This window comes from Sebastes fasciatus, chromosome 11 (genome assembly GCF_043250625.1).
Source record: "Sebastes fasciatus isolate fSebFas1 chromosome 11, fSebFas1.pri, whole genome shotgun sequence".
Lineage (NCBI taxonomy): Eukaryota > Metazoa > Chordata > Actinopteri > Perciformes > Sebastidae > Sebastes > Sebastes fasciatus.
The window spans coordinates 34,250,473-34,265,180 of NC_133805.1; the positions used below are offsets into that span (position 1 = coordinate 34,250,473).

Here is a 14,708-nt window from a genome sequence, read left to right on the forward strand (position 1 = left end):
TGGTGTGAAAGGGGTATAAGTTAAAGTATGAGTTAGTATGCCAAAAATGTTCCGTCAGAATTATGGAAGTCAAGATTTTGCCTTTATATAGAACAAGGCAGCATTAAAGCACAAACTCATAATTTTGACTCACCATGAGTATTTTTATTTTTTCCATTCCTAGCATCTCAGCAGATTTTCTTCTCTTGGCCAAAGTGTGCTTCCATATAGGGGTACTTCTAGTAATTTTTATTTTTTATTTTTTATGCTTGGTGGGTGTAAGGATTGGCTCAGTGTTGTTAGGAGAACAAACAGAGACCTAACAGAGAAATATTGCAATATCAGTTGTTTAGGGTGCCTGAAAACGACTGTTCCCTGAAACAATGAAAACCGCCACCCCTGCACTCTACTCAACATGGTACAGTCTAAATTCCTCTACTATATAGCCCATTGAAAACTCTTTAGTTCTGTTTAGCAGTTTGGACCCCTAACCAGCAGGTAACACTACCGGAGCTCATTAACAAGTATGTAGTCCGTTAAAGTCAAACATAACCAGTACATTCATTTGAATGTAATGTATGAATTAATTAATAGAGTGGTTATTTATCATTAACAACATGCATGATGACAGTATGCATACTGAGATGACCAGGTTAGCATGCTACACCCACATGTACTAACTAGGCTTAATACTACTCAGCCACAGAGGCCTGACCTACTCAACCAGGACTACAGATCCATTGTGCAGGCAGGATGGAATAAATAATAGAACTACACAAACTAAAATGTGTTTGACCAGTGTACATCCAGCTCTTATAGGCACGGGTTAGCACTGTGACAGGGTTAGCAGCCTATCAATGACAGAAATCCTATTACATGTTTGAAATGGATGCTTTTTAAAATTTAAAATGTATTTTTGCTTCATTAGCAAAGGTCACGAGCCTTCTATCAAACCAATAAACTGAAAAATAAGATAATGTTAGATATACTAACAAACTAAAGTAATTTTAAGGGTTTTTTACCCTTAATTAAGGAAAAATTAATTTCAGTGTTTTTTTTTAGAAACATCTGCTTTGCAATATTAAAAATATAGTAAACATATATTCTTTTCATGCTGTGACGAAGTTACAATATGTATATATAGGCGTAACATTATTCTGAGATGTGTTAGTTGTCCATTTCAATTCATTTAAATAAAAAAAATAAGCTTTTGTGGTATTTCTCTATGCTGCCCTTAAAAAACAAACTCCACTTCCCATGGTGCACTTCGAGGGGGGCGTCGTCAGAGGCTCATGGCCGCACACTGAATAGCGAGCATGAACTGAACTGTTAATAACTTAATATTGCTGCTTTCCTCCCGTCTCCCGGTCGGTTCAGTTGGTCCAGACGGACAGACAGCAGCAGCAGCATGGCCACAGAGGAGGACTCCGCTCTGCTCTTCCTCATCTTCCAGCACCTGAAGGTGAACGGCTACGAGAAAGCTGCAAAGGTGCTGAAAAAACACGTCGCTCAGGTAACAAGTTTGGTCTGATTCTTCAATATTTACAGCCTCTATTCAGAGCAGAGAAGATCTCACTTCATTCTGATGCTTGATTTCTGGTTGTGTTAGTGGTTTTATTGCTATTTCTTGAGCAAACATGCGCGTCTTGCATGTTATATAAGAATGTGAATTAAATATGAATGTGATTTCAGTGTTGCAGTCAGTAAAGTGCATGTCAGCTTCTCCCTGTGTGTGTGTGTGTGTGTGGAAGCACATGGCACCTTGTTCAGGCCTCCTGTAGGAAAAGAACATAATGTTACAGCAGCAGCATGGCTGTAAAAACCAGCCTGCTGCTGCACACTGACACCCCCCATTCAAAACCTTTATACATTGTTGTAGTGTTTATTGATAAAAGCTGTTATCTTTTTATTTAAATATCCTAGACCTGCGATGATGAGTCGATTAATCAATTAGTTGATTGAGAATAAACTGAAATTCCCCAAATGTGCTTGTTATAGCTTCTCCAATGTGAATATTTGCTGCTTTCCACTGTTTCTGTAGCATTGCAAACTGAATATCTTTGGATTTTGGTCGTACAAATAGAATTTTTCATCTGTTTTTTTGATGTTATAGACCAAACAACTAAATGATGTTGATAAATTGACAATAATTAATTGCCCAAAGAGTGCATGTGCATAGTCATGATGCAACCAGTCTGTAACAAAAGCTACACACTGCTCAATTAATCTTATCTTTTTTCAGTATTTTCTATAAACTCAGCCAAATTTCAATCAAAACTTGATTTAAAGTCTGAACAGTTAAGTCTTTGTGTTGTTCTGCACATTTTTCAGTAATGCTCCCTACATATTGTCACTTTTATTGTATTGTTCTTGCACTTCCATGCACAAAGAAGTACACAAAGCAATGCACAAAGATTACAAATGTGTTATTTCTTATGTGTGCCACGGGGAAACCTGAGCTTTGGTCTGTCACAAGTTTCAGGTTTCAGGCTCATAGGTTAAAAATATCGTTGAGTTTTAGGAATTTAGGTATTCTTTACCAAACATTCTCAACATTCAAACCTACCATCGCTCTCAGAGAAAGTATCTCCCACAGAGGCCATATTCTTTTAATATTGTGAGCATCATCATTCCCCACCCTCCCGTCCCCACATGGGTTGCATGGATTCATTTCCGGTTCCAGCTTGTGGCATCAAAGTGGAATTATTCCTGAGCCACAGGAAATTTGCTATTTCCCTTTCAACTCTTTTTTTGATCACAGTTGGGTTACAGGAATATTGTCCAGCCGCTTGATTCTAAATGTAACATTCAGGGAATCAGTCAAACATGGACAAATTTGGGGAACGTTAAAGTCTTAAATGCACAGTACTGTTCAGGCTACTGTACTTATTGTGTTTGTGTGTGTAGGTGGAGACACCAGAGGAGACCTCCAACCTACATGATATCTACACTAGCTGGATGAAGTAAGTCAAACATGTTGCTACACGCTGCAGGAAGTGTGGACCTTTTTCTTTTTTAGGATTTGATGGATTCACCAGTAATGAAAATAGTTGTTTTCTATATTACCCTAGTATGTAAAGAGAACAGTAAAGTTCAAATTATTATTCTATTTATCAAATTTATCATAAGTACGACCCCCTTAAGGGACACGTCGAGAATTTTTTCGAGGACTAATTTTGTGTTCCCCCGCAATATGGTTTGCGTTTCTTCCCAATATTTTGTGTTCTCTCGCAATACTTTTTTTTCTTCCCTTCCTTCAATACAGCATAGTATCACAATAATCGTGACAATATTGTATTGATACACAGACGTCAAGCATCGATCTTTTATTATATAAACTATTAACCTCTTCGGTGGGCCCGGTCGCTATTCTGTCTTTCAGAGGTTGTAGCTGGCTCAGTCTTAAAGCTAGAGTGAAGATACTAGCATCATAAAACTGGTAATTGCTATCAACCATGTCATGTTAGCTTGTCGGGAAGAACACTAAATAACGCTCTAAAGTTACGCTAAATGTTGTTGAGCAAAAAGCTGGCATGGCCATTTTCAAGGCGTACCTTGACCTCTGACCTCAAGACGTGAATGAAAACTCAGAGACGAACAGAGTGAAAACTGTATCATATTAAATAAAACAGATGCATAATTTGCTATTAAAAAAAGGTAATAAATAGCAATTTATCTTAACGCAAAACTCAGCGTATCGCAAAATGTTTAAAATCGCAACGAGATCGTATTGTGACTTAAGTATCGTGATAATGTCGTACAGTGGTAGAGTCCGATAATCCACTGTACATTTAGAGGTGCAAGTAGATGATGTTTACCATACAGTTGGGTGCTAGATTGAGCGTGCATAGGTTGATGGGAAGTTTGAGGGTTTAAACTGCAGAGTATAAAGTGTATTTGCTGTAAATGTTTCTCAGCTCTTCATGGTTTTTATTTCATGCACAATGATTAAATCAAATTTAACTGCTGTGTTTTCTTTCATTGTTGGATTTTTATGACCTTCCTTTTTGGACTCACAGTAGCTCAGCAGGTAGTCCAAAGACTGAAGAATCAACTGTCTCTACGAACAGGATGTCACTGTTTGGGTGTTGCGTGCCTCCCTGTGAATGACTGCCTGGCCTTGTGCCCAGTGGATTCTGGGATTCAAATCCCTGCTGACCTGAAAAGGATTAAACAGGCAGCAGATGACATCAGCTCTCGTCTGTGATTTGGCACTGTGAATCTCACATCAAATAATACAAAACAGAAGCAATCACAGAAATCCTATCATATCGGTCTGAATATAAGACATACAAAGACATTCCCGCTGTCAGAACAATGTCTTCTGCTTGTTAACATCTTTCAGACTCGTTGAGTTCCTCATCATGACATCCACAAACATCTGTAGTTCATGGCAGCTTGACACATGATAGAACTGGTCCTCAGCCAGTTTTCTTTTTTTTTTTTAAAGTTATTTTTTTGGGGGCATTTTCCATTTTTATTGAGAGGACAGTGGATAGAGTCTTGGAAAGGGGGGAGAGAGAGAGTGGATGCGGAAAGGGCCACAGGCCGGATTCGAACCCAGGCCGCCGCGGTCAGGACCAAGCCTTGTTACATGGGCGCCCGCTCTACCAACTGAGCTAACCCAGGCGCCCCTCAGACAGTTTTCTGTAGTAAAGATGTTACTTTCAACTCGTCTTCACTCGTCAGGAATTATTTTTCTCCAAAACACGTTACACAGGCTGTCAGAAACTCCATAACTCATTTAGGACGGATGAATGCTACAAGACTTGAGTTGCGTCCCAAATCTATACTACATACTAATTATACAGAGTATGTACTGCACACTAATCGTCACTGTATTCTGTTTTATTTAGTTAAACATACAAAAAAAAACTGACTTTGGAAGTTGAACTTCAAAAAAAGCAAAATGTCTTTCTTAAAGGTCACATATTATACTCCATTTAAACTAGTTATTATAGGTCTCAGACACCTCCAAACCATGTCTCTGAAGTTTTTTTTTCAAAAAAACAATCAGATCATGCATTCCAGCATGTCTCTATAACCTCTGTTTCAGCCCATTTCCAAAAGTGCTGATTTCTGTGTCTGTAGCCTCTGTCTCCTCCCACTCTGCTCTGATTGGTCAGCGTTTTCTGTCAATCAAACGTCCTCAACAACACAGCGTCACCCTCCCCGCCCCCCTCGCGGCCTGAGAGCAGGGAGAGAGAGGAGCTAGAATAGAGCTTATAAACCACTTTAAAGTTTATAAACCAGAAACTTCACCCAGCGCACGTTACCGGAGGAATCTGATCAGAAATCGGCGACACATGATGAACATCTGCGGTCCAGATTCCAGGTTTTCCTGATGGTTTCTCTCAGGTAAATAATACTATTTATATCTCTGTTAGTTAGCTCAGTGTTTACCTCATGCATCAACTCTGTAAACCGTAAACATACACTCTGTTTTACGTCTGTCTTTACAGATCCATCTGTGAGAAATGACCGACAGAATCATCCCAGAGGAGAGCAGACAGCTGAGAGCAGATAGCTCTGTTTACATGGAGATACAGAGCTAACCCGGTAGCATGTAGCTAACCCGGTAGCATGTAGCTACATGCTACCGGGTTAGCTACATGCTACCGCTATGACACGGTGTGTAAACACAGCGACCATCAGGGTGGAAAATAGAAGATGTGAAACAGTAGTCAGTTCATTATTTCTGCTAAAAGATAAATGTATGGAAGATCAGAGTAATGGTATATTATTTACAGTAGTAGCTGTCTCTGTGTTACCATGACTACAGACCACCGGAGCTTAGCTTACCATAGTTTACCAGAGCTGAAGACTTTCTCCTGTACCATGTTAACATAACTGCAGGTGGGATGATTACAAATGCTGTGAATAATTAATATTGTCATCTGTCTACTCAAATAAAGTTTGACTGTGAAACAGAAATGTGTTGTGTTGCTTACAAGTCACTATTTACTACCTGTACTCTGCTACATGCATGACATCAAATATATATAATATATAAATATCATCTGTTTAAACAGTGTAGTTACATAAAGCCTTTGTGAAAGAACATGTTATATTTAGATGATGGGAGTACATGAAGCCTGTTCTGCTGGTTCTTGCAGACTAACTGTAGGAGCTACTTTGCTCAAGTTCGGTTGAGGAGGAGAGACAGTGACGCGCTGTGGGGCGGGGTCAGCTACTGAAGGTTCTCTCTGGTTCGACCAGGAAACCCTCACGTGGCTTGCAATTCTCAAATGACGTCAGAATACAAGGAAAAAAGCGAATTTTTTTTCTGCACCCATTTCCGGACAAACGGAGGAGGAGAAAAAGAGAGAGGATGGTCTTTTATGATACTATGGTGGCCTGTAGACACACTGGGGACAGATATTGATGTTTAAAAGACATGGAAAAGTGCATTTTGCATAATAGGTGACCTTTAAGATTGATTACTTATTTTTGTTTTCCGAGATCTTTCTGGAACTGTTCAGCCTCCGTAGGGCTGATTTGTTATGAATTTTCAAAGTTGTAAACTTTATGTGTTGGCTATAGCGCCACCATCAGGACTACTGGCACATAAAGCCAGTTGAGGAAGTAAAGCATAGAACTGGACCTATGTGCAAAGTTTAGTTTATTTTTATGCATGGGAAGGCAGATTTTCTATGAAGACGGAGGTCCCTAATAACAAATAATATACAATGCAGGAAGAGGCAGAAAACCCACTGGGCCTATCTGAAGCCTCCACCTAAATAATGTTAAAATTCCAGTGTTATGGAGAACACAAGATTAATATACAATAACATGACCACATGATAGCGATGACGAACAGTTGGAACATGATATATCTCTAATAGTTACAAACAACAATAACATTCAACATATCATAAAAGACAGGAATGCAAATTAATTATTTTTTATCCCAGCTGTGAGCAGCTCCTCCATTTCCTTTGTGCATTGCATTGTGGGAGAAAAGTATCCATCAACTCAAAAAAAACCTATTCAATATTAGGGTTTGGGAATCGATTCACCTATGTATCGCGGTTTTTTTTTTATGATTTTGAAATAGATTTTTTAATACTGGAATTGATATATTTGCTTAATTTGAGTCTATACGGAGGTAAAAGGAAGTTACCGCTTTTATTGTAACGTGACGTCAAATCTGTTCCGTGTCCGTCAACCAAAACAAACAGTAGCCGGCCGGTCGTAGTGAGCTGAAATCGGCCGATACAAAGAGTAGAAAACGGCGGAGGGTCGGCGTGGATACGACCCTCACATTTTAAACGTGCGGTCAAACCAGCCGTCACTCTCATCTCCGTGGTCAAATGGGCCGACACTACAACTGTAGAGCACCTATATACTGACATTTATGTTAAATGCATTCAAACGGCCCCGATCGAGCTGACCATGGATGGATATAGAGAACGAAGCTGACAGGAGAGCTAGAGACGGACTTAGAGAAGTTAGAGGAAGTATACATGTGTGACTATGTCCGGTTTTCAAAATAAGGGAACTGTATATACAAAATACATCTATGGAAATAAGATTGATGGATTATATTCACAAGAAGTGTAAAACATTACATGTCCCTTATAAGTTAAAAAGAAAATAACACTAATTTGTGAGGGAAATGTCTTTATTCTTTGGTTTTTTGTTACTGAAAAAAAACAAAAAACATGACGACTGATATATTTGACTTCAGGACATAACTAACTACATACATGCTGAAAATCAAACATTATTACTGTATTCATTTAGATAATTTCCAAAGTAAAAGAGTGTGATTGTCTGTGATTGTGTTGTAGGCTGTGCTCTCTGGCTCAGCATGCCAAGCAGGAGACGGAAGACTCCTCGACTGTGAAGAAGAAGAGCATCAAACCAGAACCGGCTACCAGCGAAGAAGAAGAAGGCGAAGTCACTAAACTCTCCAACATCACAGAGGAAAATAATGTGGACGCCAAACCTCCACCTGGTAAATGTTTGTTTTTTTCCTTTACAGTATGAATATCATAATTAGTTATAAGTTTTAACCATAACCCCCTAATCTTTTACATGTGTTTGTGCCCCTGCTTCAGGGTCCAAGACTGATGTTGTTGAGTCGTCTGATGCAGAGCTCCCCTGTGAGGAGAGAGACGCTGAGACGGTCTCTGAGCAGCGGCTGCATCCTGCAGGTGAAACCAACACAACAAACTCAGACGGAGAAGAAGAAGAAAAAAAGAACGAGGAGGAGGAAACAAAAAACGAGCAAGAGGTGAGCAGAGAACATCACAATCGCCACATAAGAGTTTATTGACAGATAGAGATGGCGGCAGCAGCATAGAAATGACAGAAGCAGGCTTCTGATTGGATGAATCCCTGAACCATCTACGGTATTAATCCCTCAGCTGCTGCCATTAAGCTGCAGCCACCAGACGGAAAAGTCAAATTTCCTTTTTTGTTTTCAGTTTTATTTGAGTTTGTGCATCCCCCTCCTTCTAATCTGGTATACCTTCACACTCTAGTGTTGTTCTTATGATCCATGTGCTGCTTGTCCTTTTAGTCAACAACGTGCAGCTGTTCACCATCGTTGCCAGGAGATGAGATCGGCACCCTTATTGACATTTGCAAGAAAAATGGAGAACAATGAACGGGTAGTTGTGTGTGCAGAAGTAAAAAAAAAAAAAAAGCACCCTTCATCTGGACTCTAAAAATATATGGCAATTTAACACATCAAAGAGTCATTTTTTTCTCTCGTTTTCTTGCTAACAATACAATATATACCCATAATTCTGTTTTAACGACGTGCATACATAAATTTGTCAGGCTGTCCTCAACCAAAGACATTCGACTAACACTCATTAAATTTTATTGACCTGATCCAATGCCAATTCTTTGTTTGCTGAGGAGTCCTCTCTAACAAAACAATCCAGCTGATCGTGTCATCTTCCAGAGTCTCATTCTCCCAGTTGAGCTTTAATTCATATCGTATAAATAATGTAAGCTTATAAACTTTATAAGGAAAAATAATGTGTCAGATTTAGTAGCTACAGCTGTCCGATACATATTTAATCAATGTTTAGGCAACTATAAGTATTGGGTCAGATACCTAATATTAAAGGGTAACTATTCAACCTGGACCCTATTTTCCCATGTTTTTATGTCTAAGTGACTAATGGGGACAACAATTTCTGAAATTGGTCCAGTATTTAGGGAGAGCGCTGAATATTTAGATTTCGATGATGTGGATGTGACATGAAATTTCAGAACGAGACTTCTCCGAACGAGACACACAATGACAAACACAGTTGGGGCCTGTACTACGAAGCAGGATTTTGCGGTTTTAAGCATTCACACATCGGCATTTTATTCTTTTGCCAGCTGTCCTTCCTGCATTTGGCAGCTTCAACTGTTACTTTTAGTCTGGATTAAGTGTTTAACTTCTTAGTATTTGTTTTATATAGTTTCGCTCTTCCTTTATAAAATGTGCTGCTCTGCCTGTCTGTCCGTATACCTGTCCATGTCTGTGATTAGTCATATGTTTCAAACTGCGCCCCATTCATGTGAACGCCCTCATGTCCAGATTGTGAAACCCTGGGTTGATTTACTGAGTTGATAACCAGCGTCGTAGGACCGCTTAGCAGGAACTCGTTTGTTAGGGTAAGTGAAGCCAGATAACGAGAGTACACCCTGGGTGTGTTGAACTCGCTTCGTAGTACAGGCCTCAGATCAAGCGAAAAGTAAGAAAAAGGTTTTATTTCTCTGTAGGTTCCTTTCCATAATGTTGTCAGACAGTTATACTAACAATCTGAGCCCGTCAGTGGACATACATTGATGGTGAGGATTTGCCCGGAAGGATTACATCGCACGGAAGGATTACATCGCAGCTCGTTTGGTGGCTGCCGGTCACAGCGTTCTCTCTCAAACACTGGACCAATTTCAAAAACTGTTGTCCCCATTAGTCACTCAGACACAGAAACATGGGAAAATAGGGGAAACTACCCTTTTTAGGACTTGGATCGGAGCCCAAAAAAATGTGATCTGGACACCCCCTGATTTAATCTGTAATAATTTTATCTTCATTAGCACTATTATACTACAGCCACATTTACATGAAAATCACAAATCCTCTGCACAGTATACAATAGTTGGTACTACTTTTAAGTGGAAGAGCGACCAACACATTCTGTGTCTGCTTCTCAATATCACAGCTTTACAATAAAGTGGGAAAAACGGGAAAAGACTACAATCACACAGTGAAACATGACCGCAATATACCATATCATCTAATTAATGATACATGATCAAGTCTTGAATGTTTGTGCAGCAGCAGGAAACCACCAGGCTCACAATAACACACGCACACACACACACACACACACACACACACACACACACACACACACACACACACACACACACACACACACACACACACACACACACACACACATAGCTGTTGTCCAGTCAGTGTAATAATGTGCTAATAGATGGACAGTAGCGCCAGTGTTGTTATATCCTCTGAAAATACACACAGACTCACGAATGTCTACTTGTCTCGTCTGTATCTGTTTGTGTTCGTTTGTTATTTCAAGTGTGTGTCTGTCTGTCTGTCCAGGTCGTGTCTCTGTTCTTTTCTTTTGGCCCAGTGATGCAGTAGATAATGCTGTTTGGACAGAAACTGTGCGTGTGTGTGACTGAGACTAATTGTGTGTGTCGGTATGTGTTCATGTTTCAATGTTTCATTGTGATTCCGTCTAAAAAAAAAAAAAAAAACTAATTACTTTGCATTTATTATTATTTGTGTCTGACAGCAGACAGATTTTTCTCTCTGCTGAGACGAGTTCAGCACCACGACGCCGTATTTTACTTTTAACAGAACAAAATGTTTCTACTGAGCAGAATTAAATTAAAAGCAGACAGCTCCATCTGGTCGGATTAAATCTGGCCAGCATGAAGAAGTGAAGATTTAACCCTCTGAGACCCACAATAGATCCGTTTTTGTCTTTTTTTTTAATTTTAGGGGGGTCCAGGGTGTCTTTAGGGGGAGATGGCAGGTCAACAGTAGATGTCACATAGAAGTGGTGTACATCATCTGAAAGCTGGGAACCTGAAGATTAATTGGAGATGCTACTCAGCACTGTATGTCATAATTAATAAGGGTAGGGTAGTGTATACGGTTTAGATTATTATGATGGAAGTATATGATGGTCATCCCCATGCTCTATTATGTCTCATAAGTTGTTGCAGCAATATTTAGGTTGATACCATTTGTTACACTGATTTGGTGCTAAATTTAACCATTTTTTTTCACTTGAGAAATTATTCAAATGATCAATAATCCCTCCAAAATACCACATTAAGACACCAAGACCTTGAGAAACACCATAGAAAAAGCCATGCAGTGATTTGGGATAAAAAACTTGACATTTTGAGATTTCTGTAAGAATTGCATTTTTTGGCAATTGGATGGTGGGCACTTCTGTTGTGTAAACTGCTCAGAAACCCCCTTATTGTCAATCTAGCTAGGAAAGCCATCCATCCTCTGAATGCTCTAGGTCTGTAGTTTGTGGTTGTAAAGTTTCATGAGGCTGTGATTATCCTAGAGGTCAGTTTCACATGAATACAGTTGGGCTCATTGGATCCACAAGAGTCTCAGCTTTACAGTGATACCCAATTTATGTAATTCAAGACTGTTTAGGGACCCCAGTATGCAGACATATTCAAAAATAATTTGAGAATAGGCAAAAATAACACATTTATACTGTATTAAAAAAACTGCATGTGATTATCATAAAGTGGGCATGTCTGTAAAGGGGAGACTATCTTGAGATCAGAGGTCAAGGGACCCCTTTGAAAATGGCCGTGCCAGTTTTTCCTCGCCACAATTTAGCGAAAGTTTGGAGCGTTATTTAACCTCCTTCATGACAAGCTAGTATGACATGGTTGGTACTAGGTTTTCTACTTTCATATGATGCCAGTATCTTAACTCTAGCTTTGAAACGGAACCCGCTACAACCTGAAAAATCACAAGTTGCCTTAATGTGTTTAAATAATTTGCGTTGACGAGTTATCTGGTTGACTTTGACGGCCCTAGTTTCTGTCTTTCGCTTCATCGTGTTATACACTTGCGATGATGTCATTACGTTACGTTATGTGCGGAACGTAATGAAACCATCAAAACACTTTTGCACTCGAGCTGCTCATAAAAATGAGCACATCTCAAAAACTAAACTAATACTACTTTTTTGTCTGTTGGGCTGCAGTTTGCCATGTTATAATTTTTAGCACATTTTTTATGCTAAATGTAGTACCTGTGAGGGTTTCTGGACAATATTTGTAATCATTTATATATCTACTGTATCTACTATAACTAAAAAAAAAGTGCATAGTTCAAATAACTTATGGAGTGACACAATTTCAACACTTTTATCAATTATTATTATGGTTTATTGACTCACATAAGAATACGTTACTTAAACAGCTGATCGATAGTCCAGTGTTGGTCATGTATGGTTTTCTTTGTTTTCTTTGTTCCTTTTCCCTGATGATGGGCCTTGAGGCTAAACAAAAATTGTGGAAGATTTGTGTATGAATTTGAAATTTGAAATTTATATATGTTTGAAAATTTGAGTGTTATTGGTGTAACACAAATGTGATGTTGTATATAGTATGTATGTGATAAATTAATGTACATGATTTCGGACCCCAGGAAGACTAGCTGGTGCCATTGGTATCAGCTAATGGGGATCCTTTTTAAATAAATAAATAAAAAATAACCTTTTACTTTAGGTTGTACAGATTTTAGGGATTTGAAGATACTCCAAGAAATGATATCACAATATAGAAAAAATAACCAATGTAGGCACTGGCGGACCATCTCTGTTGCAGAGTTTAAAGGGTTATGGATTTACATCTTCAGTAGGAACCCCCAGGCAAGGTGGGGAAGTCAAAGTATTGGGAGACTGAAGGTCTTTTCGTGGGATTTGTTGACAATAAGAAACACATAGAATATCGTCAGCCTTATCCTTTTAAATCCCGTCGCAGGGAGCTGTAAAAAGACGCTCCAATGTTTTGAATTTCAGCAGAGATCCTTTATTCTGTGGGAAAGGTAGCAGGTACACATCTGTTAGCTTTGCCGTGTGTTCTAACTGCGTACCTGTACATGTGTTTGCAGTCAGCTCCCGTTGAAGTGTCTGCTGAGGCACCCAACGAGGCAGAAAGTTCCAGCTCCGACTCTGAGGAAGAGGCTGAACCCGGCCCGGTCGAGCCCAGACAAGCTGCCTCTGATCAGGCTGAGGATCAGCTCGAGGCCCCCGATCCAGCTGCGACCTCCGGCGATGAGCCTAAAGAGGACGACGATGAGCTGAAGCAGGTTAGTGACCCCGAGGCGGAATCCAAACTATGTGATTGTGTAAGATCCTTCCTCCTACACACATAAATAATGTTTACTTTTAATCTATTTTACTTTGAAGTGCTGCCAAGATTTTCACATCTATCAGTTTGTGAAGTTAATTCTTACCCTCCTGTCTAAGGAATTAAACTTTTGATCAGATTTTCCGCCCATCTTCTCTGCTCTCTATGCTGGCATTTTTCTTTTTTCCCAACCTCGTACAGGAGAGGATATCTCTCCATCTTTTCTTATCCATGTTTAAATCGATGTAGAATAAAAACCATAATAGCTAAAGCGTTCATTCTTTCTGCAGCAGAAAGCTCAGGTTCCCATTAGGGCTGTCAATCGATTGAAATATTTAATCGTGACTAATCACATGATTGTCTACAGTTACATCACACACTTTCTTATCTGTTCAAAATGTACCTTAGAGGATTTGTCAAGTATTTTATACTCTTATTAACATGGGAGTGGGCAAATATGCTGTTTTATGCAAATGTATGTATATATTTTAGGGCTGTCAAAGTTAACACGATAATAACGCTTTAAATCAAATCAAATCAAATCAAATCAATTTATTTTTGTATAGCGTCAAATCACAACAGAAGTTATCTCAAGACGCTTTATATGTAGAGCAGGTCTATGACCGTACACCATAGTTTTGAGACCCAACAGGATCCACCAAGCGCACTGTGGCCAGGAAAAACTCCCCGATTACTGGGAAGAAACCTGGAGCAGAACCGGGCGCAGGGCGGGCGGCCATCTGCCGAGACCGGCTGGGGGGACAGATAGATAGAGTGAGAGAGAGAGAGAGAGATAGAGAGAGAGAGATATAGAAGCAGCCACAATAGCAGTCTAGCAGCTGTAATAACTAATACAAGTAGGGCTGATAACACAAAACCAATAGTGGTGGATGGAAAGAGTGATAATACAACTATCGGAAAGCCAGCACTGTCCAGCATCTCTCCTCAGTACGTCCATGTGTATTGGTGTGGGACGTCCCTGCGATCGATGCCCGTGCATTGGTTCCTGCAGCATCAGCATGCTTGCTGGGAGCTCTTGATGTCTTTGGCAGTGATTGAGAAGTGTTATTCTCCAGGCTGCCACATTGTCATTAGGTGTTGGAAATCCCTCGTTAGCATTGGTAGTCCCTCGTACAGACGTAGTTAATTAGGGATGGTAGCAGTTGGTGTCAAGCAGGCACCGACGCGGCAGCAGATGCAGCCACAATACCGGAGACCACCAAGATCCAGGTGAAACCCTGCTCCAAGTGTACCCATGCTCCAGGTATAACCTCACTCCCTGGTGTGATCCCGCTCCAGGTATGACCTCACTCCAGGTGTGACCCCGCTCCACGGTTAGCTGCGAGACA

The 14,708-nt window shown here is 39.9% G+C and overlaps 1 protein-coding gene across 2 annotated transcripts in view; it reads left to right on the forward strand.

Moving 5' to 3' along the window:
* The first annotated feature begins 608 nt into the window (after nt 1-608).
* The window catches only part of LOC141777768 (uncharacterized), a 42,007-nt gene continuing 27,907 nt past the window's right edge, over nt 609-14,708 (forward strand). For both annotated transcript variants that reach the window (XM_074652314.1, XM_074652315.1), the window contains exons 1-6: nt 609-631; nt 1,357-1,492; nt 2,887-2,942; nt 7,773-7,939; nt 8,043-8,218; nt 13,121-13,318. In XM_074652314.1, the coding sequence (XP_074508415.1) occupies nt 612-631; nt 1,357-1,492; nt 2,887-2,942; nt 7,773-7,939; nt 8,043-8,218; nt 13,121-13,318 (753 nt within the window). In that variant the 5' untranslated portion in view covers nt 609-611. The remainder of the gene's footprint in view (nt 632-1,356; nt 1,493-2,886; nt 2,943-7,772; nt 7,940-8,042; nt 8,219-13,120; nt 13,319-14,708) is intronic.